Source organism: Centruroides vittatus, unplaced genomic scaffold, assembly GCF_030686945.1.
Source record: "Centruroides vittatus isolate TY-2023 unplaced genomic scaffold, ASM3068694v2 contig_620, whole genome shotgun sequence".
NCBI lineage: Eukaryota > Metazoa > Arthropoda > Arachnida > Scorpiones > Buthidae > Centruroides > Centruroides vittatus.
Window position 1 is genome coordinate 3,816,700 of NW_027122381.1, and position 27,176 is coordinate 3,843,875.

At 37.9% G+C, this 27,176-nt stretch overlaps 1 protein-coding gene across 5 annotated transcripts in view; it reads left to right on the forward strand.

The window, feature by feature from the left end:
• Nucleotides 1-27,176, forward strand: part of LOC136979441 (extracellular matrix organizing protein FRAS1-like) — a 522,959-nt gene that overhangs the window by 464,392 nt on the left and 31,391 nt on the right. For all 5 annotated transcript variants that reach the window (XM_067275439.1, XM_067275436.1, XM_067275435.1 and 2 more), the window contains 2 exons: nucleotides 851-1,044; nucleotides 18,319-18,577. In XM_067275439.1, coding sequence (XP_067131540.1) covers nucleotides 851-1,044; nucleotides 18,319-18,577 — 453 coding nt within the window. The remainder of the gene's footprint in view (nucleotides 1-850; nucleotides 1,045-18,318; nucleotides 18,578-27,176) is intronic.

The following is a 27,176-nucleotide window of genomic DNA, read 5'->3' on the forward strand; positions in this document are numbered from 1 at the left end:
CATGCTGTTAAATTTTGGTGGTTTAAGGTCGATTGGATGGGGAGATAAAAGATAGTTAATGGAAAATGGCAAAGTTTTATAAAAAATCAATTCATTAAATTTTGAGAACAAACTTGATTCTATAAGCCTGTAGAAGATGTGCTAGCAACTGTGAAACATCACAGGAAAAAGTCACACAATTTGTGCAATATCTCTGTTGCATGCTCTTATGAAATGACCTCATATCTCAAAAACAAAGTCACAAACTCCCATATTTTATTGCACTTTTTAATTCCTCATCATAATTAATGGAAAGTGGCAGAGTTTAATGAAAATCTATCATGTATATTTTGAGAATAAACACATTTCTGTAAGTTTCATAGAAGCTTTGCTAATGCTCTGCTTCAATTATTATATTCCATCTCTTGTTCTATTCAAATATCAGTTCCAAATACATTTTTTAACTTGAAGATGATTGCTAAATGTAATTGAAAACATTTGTTTTTTCCATCCTTTTATGGATTGCAAGCTGGATTTTTGGTTTTTTAAGTGAGATTTGTAACAAATTCTGACACAAAATAATTAATAAAATAAATAGTCATGAAATTTACAAAGCTTTGTGTTCCTATACTAATGATTTATGCTTTGTGATCTATGATTATAGGGGAGGAAGTTTACCAAAGGAACATTCTTATATAAAACAGGGAGGAAGGTAAAAAGTGGCTACGAAATTGAACACAAGTGTAGTGGATTGTTTTTGATTTAATAATAATTAGTTTTGTGTATTATAAAATAAGAATAACTTATATAATCTCATTGATATTGGATTTGCATAGAATATTCTAATTAATCAAAATATGCTTTTTTGTAGATATTTCAAATCGTAATTTCTCAGAATTTTACTTCACCAAGCCTTATCAGTATGGTCTCATGCTTCGAGAAGAAAAGACGTTACGTTTATATCAACATCTGGATCTGAAAACTTGTCTTTGGAAATTTGATGCCTGGTATCATATGACAGAACTAGTTGATTTGTGTGGTGGAAATATAGCATCAAATTTTCAAGTAAGTATAAACATTAAATAAATACTTAAGAAAATAATTTTTTAAGACAAAATTCTTCTTATTGAAACCATACTCAGAAAAATGATACTCCATTTTATTTTATTGCATATTTACATACAAGGTATAAATGGAAAAACCATAAAAGTTATATGCTTACATTTGGAATGGAAACAAAATATCTTTTTCTTCTTATCCTTTAATGAAATATATACTACTATTCAGAGTAGGACCACATTTTTTATACAGTCAAATCTGGTTAATTTGCATTTCAAGGACAGTGCAAAATAATTGGATTTATCCAAAATTTGAATTAAACAGTTTTATTGATGATTATTAAGTAATACAGATAAAATGTAATTAGTTTGGTTATCATGTTGTTTATCTTAATTCACACCAAGAGCAAATTGCTGGCAAAAGCAAGAAACAGAGGGAATAATACATCATACGTGATGTAGTTTTTAGCAAATTTTACCATTTTGCAAATTGTTCAAGGTTTGGAACTATTGAACTATTTTCGTAGCAAAATAGTTCAATAGCTCCAAACCTTGTTCGAGCTAATGGGGCCACTATTACACAGGAAAACCAGCAACCAACTCTAATCAAGTTATACACCATATACACCACTACACAAAAATGTTTTAGCCCATTTACATAAAAAAACAAAAATATACTTAACACCTTAACCAGATTTGTCAAGGTGGACCAATGGAGCTTCTGAATTTCATTCATCGATACAAATTGATCGATTTGGTACCGAATATAGAAATCGGTCTTCGAATCTTCTTAATGATCGGAGTTAGTGCTGCAACTTGTGAGAGAAGTTTTTTCAAGCTGAAGCTAAGTAAAAACTACCTGAGATCAACAATGAACATCCAGAGATTGATGAACCTTGCCATTTTATCCATTTAACGTAAAGTTACTGATTCCATCGATTTTGATTCTGTTATTTCTGATTTTGCTAGTCAGAAAGCATAAAGTGAGTTTTTAAAATGTAAATGTATCCTAATATTATTTGTTTTACCTTGCACAAAATGGAATAAATAAATTCAAATGCTTGAAATTTACAGAAAAAATTACTTGTTTTTTGTTTGGACGTTCCTGATTACCATTATGAAAAAAAGACACTCCTGCCAAAAATGTTTTTGGGGCCCACAAATCTGGTTCCACACTGGGCCCAGAGAACTCTAGCTATGCCTCTAGTGGTTTTTTTAAGCATATCTTTCATTTTTGTAAGAAATATGCAACAGTTGTTAAAAACAGAATGTCAGAATTATTTTGTTTTTACAGATAATGACAGCTATATACTTTACTTTACTGGAAAGGAGAAGAATTCTTAACCTTACAGCATAGCCTTTGAAAAGGAAGGATGAAGAGTTTTAGAGGAAATGAGGAGGAAGAAGAAAAGAAAAGACTAATAGGAAAGCATGAAACATGAGACCTCAGAGCACCCAGTTGGTTCCATTATTTGAAATTAACAAATGTACAAAACATGTGGAGGCATAGCCCATAAGCAAATAGTGAATATAAGGGAATTACAGAAAGGCGTGGATGCCCAAGGGACTGCCTCCGGTGAGGCAGGTGTGGCGATATACAAATAGCAGCAATGCGAATGGCCAAACACCTGGTGATGACAATGGGACTGCTAAGTAACAAACAAACCCGAAACAAAATTTACATGAAAATGATAAAAACAAAAGGAAATGATACGAAGACAAGTGGTTGAACACTTCTCAACCTAGGACCCATGAACAGCCTGCACTTAAGTCCAATGGGTTAACAAACAGTGGGCCTGCCAATGAAAGCAACCCGGAGGGGCAAGCACAATGCTACCCAGAACAGCTAAAAACAAACAAACCCATAAAACAAGTAAACATGTATGTACAAAAGATGGGTGGGAAAACATCCCAACCTTGGGCCCATAAGACGGCCTAAACTTAGACCTGATGGGTAAACAAACAGTGAGCCCCAGATGAAAACAACACGAAAGGCCACTCCTAGGGTCTGGAGGCTGCCCAAATACAAAGAAAACCCGAACAAATAAAACAGAACAACATAACTACAGATAGAAATCTCCCTTAGCAGCCTCTTGGCCAATGTATGTAGAGAACATATTGTACGAGGAGTAGACTAATACTTAGAAAGATGGGGCCATGACCCCAATGTCGATGACAAAGGTTCTCAGAGCGTTGTACGTCTTTTTGTTAAGAAAAAAGTCTTTAACAGTACAAGGCCAGTGTAGCCTGTGATGGTAAATCAAGTCTATGAGGGTTTTCCGCTGTGAGGTGTACTTATTGCACACAAAGAGAATGTGAGCAGTATCATCATCTTCCCGAAGTGGGCAGTCACACTTTTTGTTTCCTTTATGCAGGAACCTCCTTAAGTAGGAACGGAAGTTCCCATAAACAGTCAAAATTTTGGATCATATGGAAGTCTGGAACAAAGAAGGCCACTTTGTACCTATTCTTCATAATTGGAAGAAATTCATGTGTTAATCTTCCCATGTTTTTGTTGCCCCATCTAAGTTGCCAGCTTTTCATGGTGTGGTTTTTCAATTCATTATGAAGCCAGCAGCTAGGGAGCTTCCCAAAAGCTGCTACTCTCTGTGATCGAGCGGCCTTCCTTACAAGGTCGGTCCTTTCATTACCATTTATGCCTGAGTGGCCTCTTATCCACAAGAAGGATAACGTAAGGCCTGCCTACTCAAAGCATTGAAGATAGGTCAGGATACGATTAACGATTGTGTACTTAGTATTTAACTTATGAATTTGAAGGAGAGCAGTCTTGCTATTGCTATAGAGAACAATTGGATTTTTGAAATTTTTGTGATGCGCTTCCACATACTGAAATGCCTTTAGGATAGCCAGGCTCTCGGCTTGATTTATTGAGCAGTGGCTCTCCAGTTTCGAGTGCATTTGGTAAACATACCACCCATTTTCACCAATGATCACTGAGCATCCTATGCCTTTGGGAGTTTTTGACTCATCGGTAAAAATTTTTATCCCTGGTCGAATGTCCTGAGAGTTGTTGTGGATCCCATTTATGAAAGGCTGGGTGTGGGATAGATGTGTCTGGTGGCATCCCTGCATAAGATTTGTTTTATACTTCACAATGTTCTCTGCAATGCTTTTGATTTTAGTTGGCAGATTTTTTCTAGAAGAAGACCATCTGGATTTTTGTATAGATGAAATTTCCAGTATGCCTCCAAGATCTTGATGTCAAGTGGAACTAAGTTTGCAATGACTTGGAGTGCAGTGGTAGGAGCCGTTCTGTAGGCTCTTGCAATAGGCACCAGGCAACTCCGTTTAATGGATAGAATGCTTCTTTTTGCATGCTGTTTGACAACCACTTTCCTCTAAACCTCGGTCCCATAGAGTACTGCCAGCTCGATTGCACTCTCATAGATTATCTTAGACGTTTAGTATTTAATGCCCCAAAGATTTCTGCAAACGGAGCGAAATGAGTGTGCGAGGTTGATACATTTTATTTTAATGCTTTTGATATGCACAGTCCATGTCAAAGTATTATCAAGCACGATTCCTAAATATTTTATTTCTGAGCTAGTTTGGATTTTTTGTTCATTAAGCTCAATAGTTGGATGTACCCATAATTAGTAAAGTTTATTATGGCAGTCTTCGCTCTCTGCATAGTGGGGCAGATCAGATCATAAGCATTGTGCTTAGTTTTATACTTCTTTTCTATAGAAAGCCCTTTGTTTGCTTCTATACAGTTAGTACAGTTAGGTTGAGAGTCCCTATTTGGACATTCTGTGTATCTATGCTCTTTAGTGCAATGACTTCACCTCAGTATTTTCTCACAATCACAAGCAAGGTGCCCAAAACTGCAGCACTTGAAACATCTCAGCACTAAGACAAAGTTGTCCACTTTTACGTGGTTCCAGGATAAAGCCAGGTATCTCTCTCTAATAAGTATGCTCCTGATCATAGGTGAGACACTGAGCACAATGTGTCTACAGTTTTCCCATATCTTTCCTTTGTTTAGTGTCATAGCTACTCTACATTGTTCTGCAAATTCCTTTATTGTGGTTTCCATCCATATCTGGTTTTGGTCATAAATTGTTTGTTATTTCATCATCCTTTGTATAATTGGGTATGTGTAACAAAATGACTTTTGGTCGCCGTCCCTCAGAAATTTTTGTAGATGTTTTAGAAGCTAGCTGTGGATCGGTGTCTACAGCCTTCTTGAAGATGTGTCCATCCTCCTGGGACCCCACTCTCACACAGACCCCATCACCTTTATTTCTCTGTAGTGCTCCGTCACTAAATTGTTATATGTATATATTTTTTACTTTTATTTTGTTTGTGTATTGGGATCAGCCCTGCATTGGATCCCTACATTGACGCAATATTTTTTTTTTTTTGGAAACCATTCCGTTTGTCATGTGCCTCCGTCTTCGGCAACCACTCGTTGGTCTGGGGTTGGTTGTGATGACATCATGTGACTGGTGAAAAGCCCCGGATGGCGGGGATATAAAAGGGAGTGTATAACATGCACGAGCACCATTTTTTATTCTTGGGACTTCACCATGGACAGTGGGGAGAGAGCTTCCTCACTTTTTTATCCTTCTGCTAGCAGAAGGATACAAAAATGAGGAAGCTCCGACAAAGGAGGTAAGCAAAGGAAGGGTTGAAAGTAGCTGGACTCAGGTTTTGAACAAATCCGTTTGCATTCACACGGATATTCCACCCAGAGTGTAATAACTGTTGCTGAGAGATAGACGATAAAAGGAATAACCCATATGAGTGTGTAGTACACCTGTTCCTGTTGTAAATTTTCTTGTTCAGATTGAACAATATTTAATTAATGTGTTGGTCCTTTTAGCATGTACTGTACTCATCATTGTTAAATACAGTAAATATTACTATTAGGCTAAGCGTTTTTTTATTTTAGTAATTAGTGTACTAGTGTTTTGATTATTGTACTTTTTTTCGTATATATATAAAGTTTAATTTTTCTTCCTGGAACCTGTATTCAAGTGATAATTCTTTGTATGACTCTTGTGTTTTTCTTTCCAACAGTGAGTCCGATCTTTATTGATACCATACTCACTACATCTCTTATTGCCTTTATGCTTACCCCAAGCTTGTGAGGCTGGATTCTTTCTCTAAGTGTTGTTATTATTTCTTTTCTATTCGAGCACTTTCCCTTTTCATCTTATTTGGGGTGTAGAATCAGAGCCACTCCACCTCTCGGGCCTTCCTTGTTTACCTTGCTGTTTATGGTCTTGTTAATGCTTTTAATCATTATTCTAGGGCTGCAGTTAGTTCCTGCTATGTCTGTGAAGGTTGTTTTTTTGGTAAATCAGAGTTACTGCTTTCTCTGTTGTCTTAGTGTGTAGTTCCTGTAAAACTCCATATAACTGGTACACACATCCATGTAATTTTGTCATCTAATTCTGTATCTCATTTCTCTCCTCATTATTAAGTCTAGAGCGAAGGGTAGCTGGGCATAATTCCATCACCCTATCAAAGAGGTCTGAAGCCTCTTTCAGAATTATATCCTTTAGAGGCACAATTTCCTCCTCCAGTGGGGAGTCCTGAAGTTTATTCATCTTGATTCTTCAATAAGTTCATTGATGAGAAAAGGAGGGGTCTCTCTTGCTTGAGTCTTTCTGGCACCAAAAAACATGCTCAATACCTGGAGTTAACTTGCCTAAAACCAAGTCCACAACCACAGGATCATTGAGACAAAGGCAGAAAACTAACTAAATCCAAAGGAAATGCAATGAACACCTTAGAGCCATTAGAAAGAACCGTTATAACGGTCTATGACAGCTATATACTGACAGTTGAAACAAAGCATGGAAAAGCTAATTGCCATCCATGCCCCCGGAGTGAGTGCTCTCAAGAGCCCCACTAAGGGAAACAAATGCAAGTAGATGATGGAACATTGTATGTGTGTCAATGAGTTGGTGCAGGTTGCAAGGCCAGTTGTACCCTTCAAGAATAGCAGCTGTCATTAAACTATCTCTAATGTGATTGTACCTATTGCAGCAAAAAACTAAGTGAAGTGATGTTTGGTCCTCCTGAATACCACAGTGGCATTGCAGATTGTCCCCAAGGTTAAATCTATGCAACTGTTGCTTAAAGTTGCTGTGTCCTGTAAGTAGCTGAGTGAGGGTGTAACTAGGGTAAAAGTGGCAAAGAGTTGCAGTAGTGTCAACCTTGGGGATGAAAGTGTAGGTGAGCCTACCAGTGGTGTCATGCTCCCAGCTGCCTTGCCAGAGAATGAAGATTTGCTTCTTGACGTGAGTGTTGATGTACGAAGTAGGAATGTAACTGAAAGTACTAGTGACTGAAGGCTTTGCAGCTTGATGGGAAGGCAGTCAGTGGTCTCGTTGCTGAAAACCTCTGCATGACCCGGGACCCATTGGAAATCTATTCTAATGTTGTTGTCTAAGTGTCTGAGGATGTGGTGAACAAGTTTTAAGCAGCTATCAGACTTCATAATCCTGTGTAAAACTACCCGGTATACTGTCAAAATAAATGCAATAGTGTAAGTAGTGTCTTTTGTCCTTTCTATGTTTAATGCGAATTAAGCTCATATAAATAGCTAAAGTTTTTACCTGTGTTATTGAGCAGTGTTTACCTAGACGGAAACAGGTGTTGTGAAGCTTGCTGCCTAAGTTGGAGTAAACTACAAAAGTGGCACCTATATCATCACCCATCTTCGAACCATTGGTGTAAATTCTAATAATGGATGATGACCTGGATCTTCAAAGTAAACATCAGGGGCAAGTTGATGGGAGGGGTGGTAATCGTAAGTTGGGAGGATATTTTTGTCAATGCTGAAGTTTTTTGATATCGTCGATCAAGGTCAAACTGGGGGAATCTTACCTACTCTAATCATTTTGTCAACATCCAAGTCGCTATAATCTCACCAGGTTAAGGTGACAAGAGTTTCCTGCCAAATAACGCATTTAATTTTAAGTCGATAGGGATCAAACCTGACATTTACCAATAGGGCACTAGTGGGTGCAGTCCTATAAGCCTTACAAATGCATAGAGCTGAAATCCTTTGAACAGATAACAGTTTTTTACAGTTGTGGACTTTGGTGGCCACGTGGCCCCAGACCTGTATGGCATAGAGGAGTGCTGGCTGAATTGTGAACTCTTGTAAATAAGCTTAGTAGCATTAGGGCCAAGGCCCCATGTGTTCCTAGCAATTCTAATAAGGGCATTGGCTGTTTTTTTAGCTTCATCTGTGATGTATTTGATGTGGGGTGTGAAGTTAAGTTTTGCATCGAGAATAACATTTAAAAGCATGCATTTTAAAAGTCTGTTGTTTAATAATAATTTAGGTAAAGAAATCATTTGTATATCAATTGTATCAAGATTGCATGCTCAAGAACTGGTTTTCATATGATCAAAGGATATCAATAACAGTTTGGACAGTTGGTGGCTAATCTAAGTTGGGTTGTACAACAGTGGACTTGACAATAGGATAATTGACTTGTCACATCGTGCTTCACGTGTTCGAATGTTTTGCTCATAACATACTAGTTGGCCACAACGATGCTGCCAAATTCAACATTAATGCCAATCTTACAACAAAGAAGGTAACACAAACCATTGGCAGCACTCAGCATCTTGTTAACCATGTGTGAGGTTGCCGAATTAGTGATATCCAAATGTCAGGACTTATCGTATGTGGGGTGTAGGAAAGTGAGGCAAATACATGCAGTGACAAACAAACCCTTTTATTTACACTATATTTTACAGTCTAGCGGGTCTTGTTCTGATGGCACTGCTGGATGGTGAGTCGTTGGCCCTGGGGCAGTCACTCAGTGTTTCTAGGATGTTCAGAAATCCTTGGACAAAATGAAGGAAGCCAGCCCAATGTCCGAAACAGGTTTATGACAGCAAGGAAAAGTCCAAATATTTAACTTCAGTTCGAAGCTGAAAGAAGTCTAGAATTCTTGGAGAAGTCTTCACAAGGGGAGGCAGAGAAAAAGTCTGCTTTGCCCTTGAGATCCAGGTTTTTATAAGATTTCTCTTCCCTGGATCTCCATTTTTTGATTGGTTGGTTGGTTTCCTGTATCTAGGCAGATGACAGACCATTTTGGGGTACCAAAGGTTTAAATTCAGCACTGTGTTTTAATCCGATCAAGGGAAATTTATCGCAGCTTGAAACTCTTGCTCGTATTTAATTGTTCTGAATTCTTACAAGTCTTATACATAATATCACTGCTGAATCTCCTTTTAAGGTTATTTAAAAACATTTTTTTTCTCTTGATTAATAATTTTATTATTTCCCGATTTTATTTAAGGTTTTCTTCCAATTTTTCCGAGTGTTAGAATCAAAGTTTGATCTCTTAATTTGAAATTTTTATGATATTTTTAACATGTGAGCTTGAGTATCACTTGGACTTCACACGTGTTAACTATGACTTTCCAATGCTCAAAGTAAAAACGATATTGGATGTATTACTGTTGATACTCATCACATCAGAGTCATGGAGAGTGCTTTGCCAATTCACCTCAGGCCATATGGGTTGTTGTTCATGGAATCTGAACAACAACCATTGGTGGCTAATCTAAGTGTAGGTTGTACAACAGTGGACTTGACAATAGGATAATTGACTTGTCACATCGTGCTTCACATGTTCGAATGTTTTGCTCATAACATACTAGTTGGCCACAACGATGCTGCCAAATTCAATATTAATGCCAATCTTACAACAAAGAAGGTAACACAGTCACAGGAGAAATTATTTATGTTGGGTTCAGCCTTTTAAAAAATGACGATGTCATCTACGTATCTTTTATAAATAAGGATGTTAGGAAGGAATAGAGCTATGACCTTTTGCTCCAATTGATGAATGACCAATTCGCACAAGTCCCCTGAGATGGGGCTGTCCAGAGGTACGCCCCATTTTTGTAAATATGTGCAGTTATTGAAGCAGAAGAATGAGGTATAACATAAATATTATTTATAAAGAAATTGCTACTCATAAAGACACAAGGATTGCATATAAGAGATCTGACATAGTTAGGGATTGCAATTGCTGGATCCCTCATCCAGCAATCCAGCTGGATTCAGCGCATTCTTTGGCCTGCTGATCCAGCACCTGGTGCTGGATCCAGCGCTGCGGATCCGCAAATACTCAATTAACTTTCTAAATAATGGTGCAAAAGTCTACGTTGTTGAGGTTGCCGCTTTGCTACATGCGCTATCGCTCGGCAGCGAAAGTGACGTTGCTGTTCAGTGTGGGACATGCTACACCCCCTCTCTATACCGCACTGCCCTCCTTTTTACGTCTGCTGATCTAATTGCCAGTTGACTTTCCGCTCTCGCTAAATAAAGTGTCTTTGCGCTAAATAAAATAAGTAACTCCTCTCCTAGTCCTGGTGCATAATTCTAATTTCCAGTCAGTTGTGACGTCAATGAATCATGTGATGGAACAATTTATGATTGTTTGATGACCCCAAAATCAACTAGCGTAGAGACAGAAAGAGCCTTCTCCGCAGTGGGATATATATGCAATTCATTAAGAAGTAGGTTGGGAGACATCATCAATACCATTTGTTTCTTGAGATCCTACTTCCAGAAAAGTCAAAAAAATAACAGAAGTGATTGATTTAATTTTATTTAATCCTTTAAAATACTTTATTCAAGACAAGACTAATATTTTATAACTTTTACTCTAATTCTATTAGGTATAAGTTTTTAACTTTAATTCTATAAGTGGTTAGTGGGCTACAATAGGGAATTTAATTGTGAAAATTAGTGAGAAACTGAGACTACCTAGTTAGTTAAATAGTTAATTAAATTAATGAATATCAATATCTTAGATATATGATGATATGAATGTATGTGATTCATGATAGTGATAATAATAACTGACTACTACTAATTACTTACTCACTACTTTACTAACACTAATAATTAAATTACTTATAAATAACTACAGACTGATATATGGAGCCTATATAAGAAAACTGGTAAGACTGATAGCCACTTAGCCACTGATTATCCGTCCTTACATTATTATAATATATTAGTATAAATTAATTAGTAGTATTATTTATGCTACTTTGCTATTATTTAACTTAAAGATTACATTAAATGTTTAGTTAGATTATAATTATACAGTTAATTATCCTATCTCAAGTGTTAAACCAAACCAAAGTTAAGTTTACTACCTAAATGTGTAAGAAGTTTTACTGATTTATAGTGACCAGTCTAAATAATAAAAGTTTCTTAAGTATTTTAAAAAAAAAGTTTTATTTTTTTTAAAAATACCATAAATTGCTGAATAAATAGACAGATAACACTTTATTTTACCAAAAATACATCAGCGCTGGATTTAGCTGGAATGATGTTGGTCCAGCAAAAATCCAGCTGGATTAAAAACACTGCTGGATTGCAATCCCTAAACACTGTATACAGGCTGTTGCACAATGACAAAGACAGGACAGAGGAAAGCCAGGCACCAGGTATCTATATGGTTCCTCTCAGAGACCACAGATTCTAGCGAGATCTAGAATACATCAGATTCATGAAGCGCTCACTAAGCAAAATGATACAGAAACACGGACAGGTATGATGTTGCTCACCATCCAAAGGCATGCCACTGTCCTAGCTGCCTATGCCACAGACCCCGAAATACAAGCAGACCTCCATAAGGCCAAATTGGTAAAAATGTCTGATCAGGTTCAACACCTTTGTAACCTGGAAGTGTGAGAAATATACAAAGCTGGCCTGGCTGGCAACTGTATTAATGCAAAGGATGCCACTAATATTTCATATGCATGGAGGTGGTGCTATAAAAAAAAAGGGAACAACAATAGTGGCTAGCTAACATTTCTATACCAGTAATTACATCTTATTATTTATGTGTGGTGATGTAAGGATATTTTTATCGCTATTAGCACGTAAGATGAAAATTATTAAACATGTTTGAATTCCAGTTTCATATGAAATCAAACACCTTAGTATTTCCAGCAACAAACTAAGTTTAATAAAATAAGAACGTTTTCGACTATTTTCAATAGTCCTCTTCAGTTAAGCCTCTTTAAAATGACATAGAACATAAAAATAGAATGCCAGTAATAACATCATTTAAATTTAAAATAATAAACATAAAATAAAAATAACATAAAAATTAACATAAAAATAATACAAATTAAACAATAAAATAATTTAAAACAAAGTATTAAGAGAATTAATTGTTGTAGTAAAAAGATTTCCATGCACCGGATAGACTATCAGCATCTCTATGGTTGATGCAACCTTTGGTATTATGCACCTGGTAAATCTCAAGCTTTTCAATGTATTTAATAACTAATCTCTGCACACAAAGCTAGAACTAATTTAAAATCGTAGGCACAAAAAACCTTTCACACGCTGTTTCTAGCAAACAAATTAATGAGCACAAACGTTTTCGGCAGTTTTAAAAGGCCTTCAACACTTTCGGGAACCTTTTACCGGTGTTAGACGCAAAACGAAAAAATTTCCGTTAACGTTTTCGAACTTAGCAGTTGTTCCTCAGACGGTAAAAAACGCAGATCGAATAATGGAACGAGTTATTTTTTAACCGAAATCGAATGCTTCACGATGCAGCTGGTCAGACATGCGCATACGGTGCGAGTAGATGGCGATTAAAGGTCCGTGTCGATGAGGGTCTGCCAGGCGGAGGACAAATTGAGTTCCTCTTTATAGTTAATGCAAGTGGTGGTGCGGCTGTGTTTGTAAATGGAGATAGCCTCCAACCACCTCAGATGTTCAGGGTGAGGTGATGCGATGATAAGCCTGGCTTGGTTGAGGGCCGCTTCGATGTCCGGATCGGTGGCGTAAGTTGAGAGGGGCGTAGAATTTCTCTCATGTAGAATATCAGCATTGTGCTCACGTAATCTGATCCCCAAGGATCTCTTGGTTGAGCCGATATAAACAAGGTTTCTGTCAAACCTGTGATCCTTGAGAGGAATGGAATAAACGCCCGGAAGTCTGTTGGGGTCGGGAGATCCTTCCCGTTACGGAGTATGTCCAAGATGGTGAGACGTCTTCTGTATGCGATCTTGATACGGCGCTTGCGGGTAATCTTCTTATATAAAGTCGCCACGTACGGATTATATGTGACGGGGATCCGCGCCTCATCCTCAGATTGATTGGCGAGACGCGATCGGGTGTCAGAGATACGTGCTGTGCGACGGTGACGGTTAACCAATCTATTAATAAGCTTGTGGTACTTGTGGATGGTCACTACGCGTCTGATATGCTCCAATTCTGTGGCCAGTGCTGCTGGAGTGGACGAATGCGAAAACGCTCTCTTAATTAACATGTCGAAAGCGGCGGACTTGTATTGGAATGGGTCACATGACCCAACAGGGATGTAAAGAGAGGGCGTACCAGGTTTACGGTAGACGGAAGTTTGTATGTAAGGCCCTTCAATGCTGATGTTTAGATCTAAGAAATGGACCCCAGTGCTGTTAGCTAAGGAACCCTCTGAAGTGGTGGAGTTGAGAAGCAAACTACGGCGCACAACCAGGTGGATGCGAATTAACAACGTAACGGTGGTCAGAGCAGATAAGTCTAAGTCATTGGTGCTTATGAAGCGTTCCACTTATGAACGAAATCTAACCGAATACCTTAATCTCACGCAGTGCAACAAGGTGGGAGATGATATGGTAGACAAACTACAATCTAAGGTCAAGAGACTAGCTTGTTCGAAGTTAATTAAATGCCTGAAATTGGGGAACATTGTTGTTGACTCCCCCGACATTCCCAGGCTCTTTGCATTCGCCAAGACACACAAACAAGGTCGGCAATTACGACTGGTGGTGGATAAAGCTAGAGCCCCCACTCGTAAACTCGAAAGGGGCGCACACTCATTGATAGCCCCCCTATTGGAGGGCTACTTGTTCAACATCGCTAACTCTGTGAACCTCATTTCTATCCTTAAAGATCTTCCCTCTCCCTCAAGATTCATCACCGTCTTGGATTTTAAATCTTTATACCCATCACTGGAGCTTTCCCCAGCATTTTGCGCTCTCAGGGACCTCCTCCTCTATATTGTTGGAGACCGCACTTGGCACAAACAAGTGCTGGAGATGGCCCATATGCTGTGCTATAACTCGTTTTTCATGTTCAATGGAGCTGTTTACACACAAAAAAGAGGAGTCCCTATGGGGAGCCCAGTAGCAGGAGACTTGTGCGAGATGGTCATCAGACAATTGGAGCAAAAGGTCCTGCCGCACTATCTTCATGACATCATCTTGTACAAAAGGTATATTGGCGACATAATCATATTATGGAGAAATGTACCTGATGTGTCGGCATTTGTGGAAGCGGTTAATGACAACCCTTATGGCTTGACCATAGAATTGGAACAAGCTAACAAAACGGGGGTCTACTTCTTAGATCTAAACATCAGCATTGAAGGGCCTTATATACAAACTTCCGTCTACCGTAAACCTGGTACGCCCTCTCTTTACATCACTGTTTGGTCATGTGACTCATTCCAATACAAGTCCACCGCTTTCGACACGTTAATTAAGAGAGCGTTTTCGCATTCGTCCACTCTAGCAGCACTGGCCACAGAATTGGAGCATATCAGACGCGTAGCGACCATCCACGGGTACCACAAGCTTATTAATAGATTGGTTAACCGTCACCGTCGCACAGCACGTATCTCCGACACCCGATCGCGTCTCGCCAGTCAATCTGAGGATGAGGCGCGGATCCCCGTCACATATAATCCGTACGTGGCGACTTTATATAAGAAGATTACCCGCAAGCGCCGTATCAAGATCGCATACAGAAGACGTCTCACCATCTTGGACATACTCCGTAACGGGAAGGATCTCCCGACCCCAACAGACTTCCGGGCGTTTATTCCATTCCTCTCAAGGATCACAGGTTTGACAGAAACCTTGTTTATATCGGCTCAACCAAGAGATCCTTGGGGATCAGATTACGTGAGCACAATGCTGATATTCTACATGAGAGAAATTCTACGCCACTCTCAACTTACGCCACCGATCCGGACATCGAAGCGGCCCTCAACCAAGCCAGGCTTATCATCGCATCACCTCACCCTGAACATCTGAGGTGGTTGGAGGCTATCTCCATTTACAAACACAGCCGCACCACCACTTGCATTAACTATAAAGAGGAACTCAATTTGTCCTCCGCCTGGCAGACCCTCATCGACACGGACCTTTAATCGCCATCTACTCGCACCGTATGCGCATGTCTGACCAGCTGCATCGTGAAGCATTCGATTTCGGTTAAAAAATAATTCGTTCCATTATTCAATCTGCGTTTTTTACCGTCTGAGGAACAACTGCTAGGTTCGAAAACGTTAACAGAAATTTTTTCGTTTTGCGTCTAACACCGGTAAAAGGTTCCCGAAAGTGTTGAAGGCCTTTTAAAACGGCCGAAAACGTTTGTGCTCATTAATTTGTTTGCTAGAAACAGCGTGTGAAAGGTTTTTTGTGCCTACGATTTTAAATTAGTTCTAGCTTTGTGTGCAGAGATTAATTATTAAATACATTGAAAAGCTTGAGATTTACCAGGTGCATAATACCAAAGGTTGCATCAACCACAGAGATGCTGATAGTCTATCCGGTACATGGAAATCTTTTTACTACAACAATTAATTCTCTTAATACTTTGTTTTAAATTATTTTATTGTTTAATTTGTATTATTTTTATGTTAATTTTTATGTTATTTTTATTTTATGTTTATTATTTTAAATTTAAATGATGTTATTACTGGCATTCTATTTTTATGTTCTATGTCATTTTAAAGAGGCTTAACTGAAGAGGACTATTGAAAATAGTCGAAAACGTTCTTATTTTATTAAACTTAGTTTATTGCTGGAAATACTAAGGTTTTTAATTTCATATTCCATTTATATTCCAGTAAGTTACTTATTTTATTATTCTAGTTTCAAATTTATACTGGTCAATAGCCTGATGAAAACCAAGTTTATGGTTGAAAACGTTCATTTTGGTCTAAATCTTTTTGTACTGGGACATAAAAAAAGGTTTTTTGTGTGTTGATCCAACTGATAATACAGTAATACCTTGACTTACACTACTCCGACTTAGGAAACCCGTTGTTATGCGATTTTTAAATCTCGTCTTTTGTTTGAGTGCCCCACAACTCTTGATTACTCACTCCCCCACACTATTGTTCAGCTTACATGTTCGGACATGTTGCGTGGAATCAACGCATAGCTACAATTTATTTTGTGTTATTTATTTTTGTGTTTGTTATATCTACAGAGACTTGAGATACTCTACTATGTCATCCAAACGAAGTAGAACTGATTCTTCTGCATCAAACAAGAAAAGAAAAACTTTATCTTTGGAATGTAAAGTTAACATTGTTAAAAACTTCGATACAAAAATGAAAATTTGTGAATTAGCAAAGAAGTTTGATCTACCGGAATCAATGGTCAGAACAATTATAAAAGGTAAAGAAAAAATTCTCGAAGATGTGAAAACTTGATAGAAGGTCTCAGTTCAATTGAAAAGGGGTTACAAATTTTAGAAAATATAGACTCCAACGAAGAGCACGTTTCTTCTACAAAACGAGAAATAAAAAAATTATTAGCATGCTAAGAGGAAATTTTGCAGGAGAAAAAAAATCTTCTAGCTGTCAGATGAATTTGTTAGATTTTATGAAGCCTTCGACATCAAAATAACTTTGGTGTACGATTTTAATAATATAATTTGTTATACATATGAATTATTTAAGATTTTATTAAACATTTTTTTCTAAATTATTGTTTTCTTTAGTCTCTGGCCCCAATAAAAAATAATTTGTATGTATTTATATGCGAAATTATACTCCGACTTATACGGTTATTGCTCGGTCCCACCTGTCGCATAAGTTTGGGGTATTACTGTATATTTTTGTTCTAGAACATGCTCTGATCTGAAAGTTCAGACAACTGACCTAGGAAAATATTTTATTGCATTCAAAAAGTGGCTTCTTTAATGTTTATTAATGGTTTTGGTCTTCACAAGAAATGATTGCTGGATTATATTCAGCTGTAACAATGCTCCCGCACACACATCACATGGTGAGATATGGGATGTGCAAACTTCATAACATTATTGCCTGTAGAAGAGTTTTACTTGCAGGCCACATTTTTTGTGTGGAGAATAATAGGATCCTTAAGGCAGCCATGAAATGTGTTCCTCCTGGTGTCAAACAACCACGAGGATGGCCCAGTAATACTTGGCATAGATCTTATCTCTAAGATCTGAAGATGCTCAATATGATGTGGGAGGATGCTGAAGTCCTCTTTCATTATCGAAATCAATGGAAGATAATTGCTGCTCGGTATGCTACTTAGCATTGGAGAAACTACTACTATTACTGCTACAACTACAACTAAACTATATAACAATGCTACTCTTTCTAATTATGCCTAGGAATGTTAGTTGTGCCTCATTTTTTCCAAAAATTAACAAAGAATTATCTGCTCCAGAACCATTTCAACCTTTTGTGGGGAAGTACTCGATCTTTAGAGTATTCCCTGTGCAGGAACAAAACAAAAAGAAACTTCAAAGAAATAAATCACACACTCTATGACTCCAATGCAAGGAACTTAAAGTTTATTTTAGTCCTTCCAATCACTACTCTGTCCCTTTGCTATAACAGACACTAAAACAAAAGAAACAACACACACAAAAAAAAACAATCTCGCGACTCTATCGTCTAGATGTCCTCTCTCCTGTCTTTCTTCCGAAAAAAGTCCCTCTTCTTCTGTTGAGCATGTGCGATCTCCCTCTCTCTCTCTCTCTCTCTCTCTTTTTTTTTTTCTTCCGAAAACGTGGCCCATCCTTTCTTTACCCTGCGGCCCACCCAAGAATCACGCAATAGGGCACGTGATCTTTGGACCACATATCTCCCCTCCTCCCATTAACTTTTACAACAGGAAGCTTTTACGGTATGAGGGCCTGTCCCTCCTTTACACCGTGAACCACCCAAGGGGTTGGTTACGAGGTTACAGTTAGGCAACACAACACGTGGTCTTCAGACCACACTTTCTATAATTTAATTATAGTTATTAAATTTATTAAGTGATGGCATTGTTCCTCTAGGCTACATTATTTGACTTTTAAATAGTAATTAGTAGTATTAACTTATTATTGCCTAATGTAATTCAGCAGTTGTTTGATGTTAAACTAAAAATCAAATGATTGGATGTTCATATTTCCTTTTGATCTTTCAATGCTATCTGTTGAGTTTGTTTTTTTGCTAAAGAATATATTATAATTTGTTTTTCATTTCAGTTGAGGACAAGTGGAGAAACATATCTTACTGTGCATTTACCTTTGTATGTTTCCTATATTTATGCTGCTGCTCCAACTGGATGGATAACGATGGAACATCATACTGAATTGGAATTTTCTTTTTCGTATAATACGATGTTGTGGAAGACTGGTGTAGAAACTGATGGTTTCTACCATTCCACATTACAAATTTTAAAAGTGGTAATTACAAAAAATGGTGCTCTGACAATTAAATTCAAAACACAAGCAAAATTCAGAGGTATGATTTTTTAAATTTAGATGTATTTTTCAATTAATATGTATTATTGTTGTTATTATGTTGGGTTTAGTGGGTCATACTCAATTGACACCAGTGGCTGTGTACTATGCCGGACCAGAGTCAAGGCATAGCAACCAAAACAAAACTAAAATTAAATTAGTGTGTCAGTGTCAGTATTCGGGAATTTTCTAACAATGTGGCATGTATTCAATATTGGGGCCTTCTGTAATGTGATGTATGTATTCCTCTTCAATTGTAATGTGCCCAGGCTTTTATGTAGTGTGTGTGTGTGGTATGACACCTGTAGAGGAGAGAACGACAGGTACAATAAGCACCCTATCCATCCTCCACAGATGCCTTATTTCCTGGGAAAGTTCTGTGTACTTGCTGACTTTTTCAGTGCATGTGTTTTGTACACTGTGTGTTTGAAATGGATATATCTATAACATATGTGATTTTATTGTGTTTGTCAATGAGTGTGATGTCTGATCTGTTGTGGTAAATTGCTTCACCTGTGATTATGGCTCTGTTGTAGTACATTTTGTGTGTGTTGTTTTCCAATAATGTCTGTGGAATGTATTTGTAGTATGGTTTGTGAATGTCTAATAATTTATGTTTTTTTGCAAGCTGTATGTATATCTATGTAAATAATCTACCTGTGCCAAGAGCTTGCAACTGGAAGTGATGGGTTGTATAGTTTTTGGCATGATGTGACATTTTCTGCATGTGTCATATGTGAGTGTTGTATCTTTGAGTATGTGTTTTCTGTAGTTTTTAGTATTTATGACCTGATCCTGTATGGCAATCACGAATCCTTCCGTCTTCCCAAAGAGGCATCCCCGAGCTAACCAGCTGTTCGGTGCAGTTTTGTCAACAAAATCCTGGGCCAGGTCATATGGATGCTTGCCATGGAATGCCTTTTGAGCCCGCACTTGCTTAATGGTGTCTGTTTTTTATATGTTGTGTCATATCCATATGTTGTGTTATTCGAGTCTGCTTGAGTTACTGCTTTATGTAACTGATGTTTCTTGTTTTTGTAGAAAAACTCTCGCAGTGTCTGTATTTGTTTGTAGTGAAGGTTAACTATGCCAATCAGGCAACGTCTGCCATCTTTACGTGGATGAGTTAGTCTTTTGTAATGATGGTTGGACTTCACGCCAATCATTGGATAAGCAAGAAACAAGAAAATAATCATACGGGCGTTAAAAAACATACTATTACCACCATAATTACTAGCGTTTTTGAAGAAATTATTTGTCTTCGTCAGGCAGATAAAAATAGTTAAAATCCCTTTTTTCAAACAAAATCTTTGAATTAATCAAACAGCATTAGAGCCTTAGAACCAAACCAACTGAACATAAAGAATTTGAATATATGTGCAAGGTGACAAAGCTTGTGCACTATAATATGCTGTGATGTGGAGCTAGAGGCGATGCCTTAATCTGTTATATAAGTTGACCCACATAGCAGGCAAATTAAGCATGGGAGTGTTGCATGGATTTAGTGCATTGGTAAGGAGGGCCTCCCAAATATAGACTATGCTCCTGTTATCACAATGCCTGAGCATCATCACCTCGTCCCACAGTGGGGTGGCACCTCTATAAAAATGGACGCATGAACAAAAACCAATATGGCTTTAGACAAGGAAATTCAACAATACAAGCTGCAACAAAAGTAAAAGAATTTGTTCTCAGAGCATGGGGGAAAGGCCAGCACGCACTACTAATAAAAATCTATTTCAAGAAGGCGTTTGACTACCTCTGGTGGCCTTTGGTTTTCAAAAGACTTAACGAAACGCAATGCCCACAAAATATAAAGGCCATAATACAAGATTACCTAGACGACCGTCGAGCAGATTATCATACCAAAAGCTTTAGCATCACTAGACAAATCGAAAGAGGTTGCCCACAGGGCTCCAGAGCTGGACCAGGCCTCTGGAACCTTGCTTTTGATACATTATTGGACGAAAACCCTGACACTGATAACACACGAATTCAGGCATTTGCGGATGACCTGCTGGTTATGGTGGCACACCAAAACTGCTACAGACTCAAAGAGGAAGCGAACAAAATATTAGACAAAATTAACGAATGGAGTCAACGTAATAAACAACCTATTAACCAAAGGCCAAGGTCATCCACACCACACCCCTTACACACCATTTGAGATGGATGGCGGCTATTTATATACACAAAACCGCCTGAGATAAGAAATGTATCAACAGCAAAGAGGAGTTATCGATATCTATTGCATGGTAAATGCTCATATACGATGGATGACATTACAGAAAAGTTTTTACTTCCGCCCATGCGCAACAATGACGACATCCGCACGAGTTTCGTTTCAAATCTTTCGCACAGCTCTTTCGAAAACTGTTCCATCAAATGTTTTTTGCAATTTGTCCGTTTTTCATCTGATGAAGAAGTTTTATGTTCAAAAACATTTGTGACAATTTTATTTATATGAGATAATGCATTGTTTTTGGTTTTTCGTGGACATTATTGTTATTTATCACGGTGTGCGGTTGATGTTTTATAAGAGAAAATACAATCTTTGACAAAACAGTAGCACTGTATTCACCAGTTCTCTGTACCTAGCATATAAAGAAGGCTTAAAAAAGAGAACACTTCATTCTTGTTAAGATAATGAATAAAAGCATTACCTTATCTAATTTACTTCTTTACTTAACCTCAATATCAAGCAATACACATCTACATTTTTTCTTTCCACCATTCAGTCTACAGGACGAAAACTCGTCTGATGTTTTTACAAGTGTTGCCAGTGTGAGTTATGCGAATACCGAGTACAAAGAAACTGGGATTTTCAAAAAACAGAATCTTTAATTTGCGTGATAAGACACAGGAACTGGTAGGATGCCAGCAATACAAAAAATCTCTCTCTCTTCGACAAGTAAATATATATATATATATACACACCTTATAACTAAACTTATAACTAATTATAACTAAATTAGGATAATGGGAAAATGAGGACGAATAAAGTAAAGGATAGACTGAAAGAGAAAAGGGTACCCAAATATTACAGCGTTATCACGGTGCGTTATATACAAGGGTTGGTGGATCTCTTCTTTATCACGAACGATGTAACTTAGTCACTAAAACGTAAATTCCTTGACAGACGGGGACAAAAATACTCTTGAACTTCTCTTCTTTTGATCCGAATTTTTCTACGTTCCCTCGTACTTCTTTGTCGTCTCCACGTGGTCCCAAAAACGTGGTGGAGAGCTACCTCTGGCACGTCTTTCCTTCTCGAGTCTTAGCCAAAGAATGATCACTCCGTCCCCGTTCTGCCCTGAGGGCCACATATCGTCTTATTGTCCACAAGAGACCACCTGCTGTTGCGCCATTAAGCACCAGTCGGGAGAAAATACCAGGAAGGGAAGATAATCGTACTAGGAAGAAGGAAGGAAAATATATATTCTAATATAATATAAAATATAACTATACAGTACAATAATGGCGTTTAGCCATACCAGATATGAATGTACAACTAACACGCCTCCTTAAAAATGTCAAATACAAGAAAAGTAACTGCTAACTTGGCAACTCTACTAATAACTTATTTCAATCTTACACATCTTATATTCTATTCTTTTACATTTAGCATCTCTCTGTATTTAATGAATTTGACATTTCCTAATGCCTTTGTAAATATATCTGCAATATTATCTTCTGACTCTATTTTTACAACTTGAATTTTTCCTTTCTTCACATTCTCATGCATAAAATGATAATGAATCTGAATATGTTTTAAACTTTTTGTAAAATTTTCATATTTAGCAATGGCTACTACACCTGAGTTGTCTTCATATAGCTTAATTGGTTTACAAACTGTGTTGAAAAACCTCATTCATGAGACAAATTAGAAAATTTATTTCTGTTATGACTTCTGATAAAGCAATATACTCAGCATACTCAGCAAATGTAGAAGACTTTGTTACACTATTCTGCTTTTCGATCTGTCTCAGTACTGGCATTTTCACTTGGAGTTATACGTTGAACACACACAACTAAAACAACTCCAAAAAAACATGAACAATATTGAAAGCATGATAGTTGGTAGAACGCACTACCCTTCGAATAGGTACTTACAAAATAAAGCAAATAACAGAAATTAAATACAATGGGTGATTGCTTAACGAACATTTTCCATTCCAAGACTTTGTTCTCTATCCGAATTGTTTGTTAACCGATTATTGATTTACCATTGGTTTTTCTGAGAATTTGATAATTCATTCTGGAAACCCTAAAAAATAAAATACATGTACTTTCTTACTACATTTATCTATATGTAATAATAAAAATACATATATACAGTCTTGCATTTTTATTAGTCATGTTTTTTCCGTTTGTGGGAGTTAAAGAATCTGTAATGCCAAAGCTTATTAACCTCAACCTGATTTGGATGCCATTCTAAGATCATTGTTCTGACATCCTTCCTCTTCTTCAAAAGATTTTTAATAGTGGATATTGGCATTAATCCTCTTTTTCAGAAGAAAACATACCTCGCCGAGTTTCTTGGTGTTCTTCATTCAAGGGTTCTTGGCATTCTGTCATCAGATCAGTTTCGGGTTTTACTATGAGCTCTTCAATGTTCTTTATTTCTCAGATGTGATTTTTGTTACTCCTTTAGCTGCTTGAATTTTCTTGATTATACTGTATCTTTCTTAGACAAGATTGAACTGCAGTCTACTATAGACCTGTTTAAGCCATACTGCCCAGCAACATCAGACATCTTCTGTCCACTCTCTACCTTTGCTATTATACTCTCACCTTTTGAAAATAAAATCTGACGCAAAACTTAACGGGTGCCTGCCCGACAGGCTCGCAAATATCATAAAAGAATTGATTCTGTCAGAAAAATAAAAGGTTGGAATTATAAGGGAGAGTTTCAAAGTTTGGAGGAATACTATCCATTCAGTTTATATGAGCATCGGTGACGTCTCCTATGTTCCGAAAGGTTTAAAATTGTTGCCCAAACACAAGGGAAGACCAATCGGTATTCATTTTCTTACATTGCTTTTTCTTGTGTTTGTTCTGTGAGGCATTCGTTAACCGATCACCCACTGTATTTAGATATTATTCTTGATGAGAGACTTAATTTCATGCCCCACATCAAATACATCATGTATGTGACCGGAGGGTCAGAGTCTCTTTGACCCCTCGTCAGGATGTGACACCACCGAGTCGGTCAAGACTCGGAAATCACGACGCAGAGTTCTTACGTCACGCGAGCAGTTGCGAGTGAGCGGGTATGTTCGCTGTGGAGGTGGAGGTCGGAGAACCGAGGAAGTGAGTCACTCGGGACACTGGCTAAGTAACAAGAATAACTTTAATAAAAATGTATAAAATAATTACAGCACGACGCATAGCTAATAATGGCGTATTCCTAGATACACGGAGAGAGAGAGTTTACAAACGATTCGCGAGTTGATAAATACCTTGGTTAAGGAGAGGTGAGAGTCCTTGAGCCGTCGGGTATCCACGATCCGAGACGGGACATTCCTTGGGGGTTCACAATCCACAGAATAAACAGTCCACAATATAAATTAATCTGCACGGTACTATGTCCACGGTATAAATTCCCGGTCTTCTAGGTGGGGTCGCTTCGGAAGTAGATCGGAAGATTGCGGGAAGGTTTCAGGGTTAGACTCGCGGTGGCTAACCAAATGACGACTGCTGGATTTGTCATCGTTCCTTCGTATTATTTTTCGACTTGGGTTTTTTCCATGAGGTCAGAATCTCGTTGTTAAGGGTCGGGTGTCCAATACGTGAATTATTTCTGAAAGTTCCGGGTGACGTACGTCTAACTAGATGGATCATCCTTAACGAGGAAAGACGTTCGTGGGTAATAATTTTTATGGGTTTCAACAGATCTTTTGATAAAATGGTGGAGGAAAAAAATTGAAAAATTTTTGGTTGAACACCTTCGTCCATTTATCCGTCACATGTACAAAGCTGAAAAGATGGCCAATGCCCTCGTTAGTATTGCTAGGAACACGTGGGGCCTTGGCCCTGATGCTACTAAGCTTATTTATAGGGGTTCACAATTCAGCCAGCACTCCTCTATGCCATACAGGTCTGGGGCCATGTGGCCGCCGAAGTCCACAACTGTAAAAAACTGTTATCTGTTCAAAGGATTTCAGCTCTCTGCATTTGTAAGGCTTATAGGACTGCACCCACTAGTGCCCTATTGGTAAATGTCAGGTTTGATCCCTATCGACTTAAAATTAAATGCGTTATTTGGCAGGAAACTCTTGTCACCTTAACCTTGTGAGATTATAGCAACTCGGATGTTGACAAAATGATTAGAGTAGGTAAGATTCCCCCAGTTTGACCTTGATTGACGATATCAAAAAACTTCAGCATTGACAAAAATATCCTCTCGACTTACGATTACCACCCCTCCCACCAGTTTGCCGCTGATGTTTACTTCAAAGATTCAGGTGATCATCTTATGTTTAGGATTTACACTGATGGTTTGAAGATGGGTGACGATGTGGATGCCACTTTTGTAGTTTACTCCAACTTAGGCAGCAAGCTTCACAACACTTGCTTCCATCTTGATACACACTGCTCAATAGCACAGGTGGAAACTTTAGCTACTTATTAACAAGAATATGTCTTGTTTATAAAATTGTGGTGACATCCTGGCTTACCAGCTTAGAGGTATGAAGACGTGCATGTCAGGAGTTGTAATTTGGCACAGAGTATTAGGTACCCAAATCATGCGCTTATAAAAAAGTCAGACTTGCACTCAGGAGACTGAGAACCGAGTCAAAATAAAATACAAAATGGCAACACTCTTTCTACAAACAGACACTAGTGCAAGATTTGTACATCTATTGCTTGTTGGGAAGTTTGAAATGTGAATGTTGCAAAATCGAATTTTGACAAACGAACCTTTGAAAAAATCCATGACGGAATTAGACGAAGCGGTTCGGTTTGAAACATTCTATTCTATTTTTTCAAATCTTCCATCTTCACCTGAAGAAGAACTGTTATAAGTTCGAAAACGTTAGTCAGACGCTCCTGAGATGATTTTCGCAAGGAACACCGGTAACAGGTTCGTTTTGAAGTTATAGAAAAAATCCATTTACCTGTCCTGTGTTATTCCCTATCTCTGGCCACAATTTTCTGATCTTGACCAGTTGACCCAAGATATTGCGTTTCAGCATCGGAACATTTTTGAAAGTAGATGGTACTAGTCGTTATAATTTTATATTAAAACTAACTTCTGAATTATAATTTTCTTTTTCTTTTTACATTTATTAATATATCTGATTGAACAGAAAGTTCTTGCACTTTTTGGAACTTTCTAGAATACCTTTCTTCTGGAACATTCTAGAATGTTCCATAGTAGTATATAAACAGGACGGTACATGTTATAAGAAAATAACAAATCCAGTCCTCTTACTCTACCACAACCAACCAACATCCGCTAACCAAAGAGCAAGTTTGCCTACTCCTCATTTATGACTATTGTTCTAACAAAAAAGCAGCCAATTCTATCACTGACATCAATGCTACGTTAGGCCCAGACACTGTCGCCAGAAGAACTGCATAGGATTGGTATGAACACTTCAAAAGTGGAGATCCCTAACTCAAGAAGATCATGCTCTCTGTCTTCTGGGATTCTAAAGGAATCATCACGTTCGAGTTGCTGTTGCAAAATAAAACCATCAACGCAACTTTCTACTGTGAACAACTCGACATCTGCAGCAGAAACTGGTGGAGACCTGCTCAACACCAGAACACCATCTTGCTGCATTACAATGCACAGCCACATACAGCTAGGCAGATTTGCCAGAAACTACTGGACCTGAACTGGTAGGTCGTCTTTCACCTGCTGTATAGCCCTGACATTGCACCTTCTGATTACCACCTGTTTGTCGCGCTCAACCATCATGTGGCTGGCAAGGAGTTCAACAATGAAGTCGACTTGGAGTCCAACCTGACCAACTTCTTCAAGTTGCAGCCGCCAGAGTTTTATTAAGATGGCATTCATTCCTTGCATAAGCATTGGCAGGAAGTGGTCAACAACAATGGTGATTACATTGATGATTGAAGTCAATTCTGTACAGTACATAAAATTATCTTGGCTAAATAAAATGCATCCAAAAGTGTGAGAACTTTCTGTTCAATCAGATATATATATAGTTTGTGCAAAATAAGAAAATAATTTTGAACAATACAATAGCAACGATTTTTTTTTCCTCAAAAACAAGAAATTTTTGTTAGGCAGCGACAAAAATTTAACCCGGAGCGACATGCAACGGAAAGAAATTTCGACATTGGATAGGTTAATTTCACCGAAAATGCCTCATGGATGACCTCATGGTCATGGCTGGTGAAGTTTGAATGATCATGCTCTAAACCACCGATACCAAAGAAGATTGGAGAATGAGAACGAGACCCGCTGTGAGCATCGAAGTGATCCCGTTTAGCAGTGAGTCTTCGAAACATAGTTTTGCTCTTTTACGTGTATGAGCTTAATTTACATTAGGCATAGGAACAACATGAGACACTACTTACACTGTTATATTTATTTTTACAGTAGGGTAAAGTGTAGGAAGACA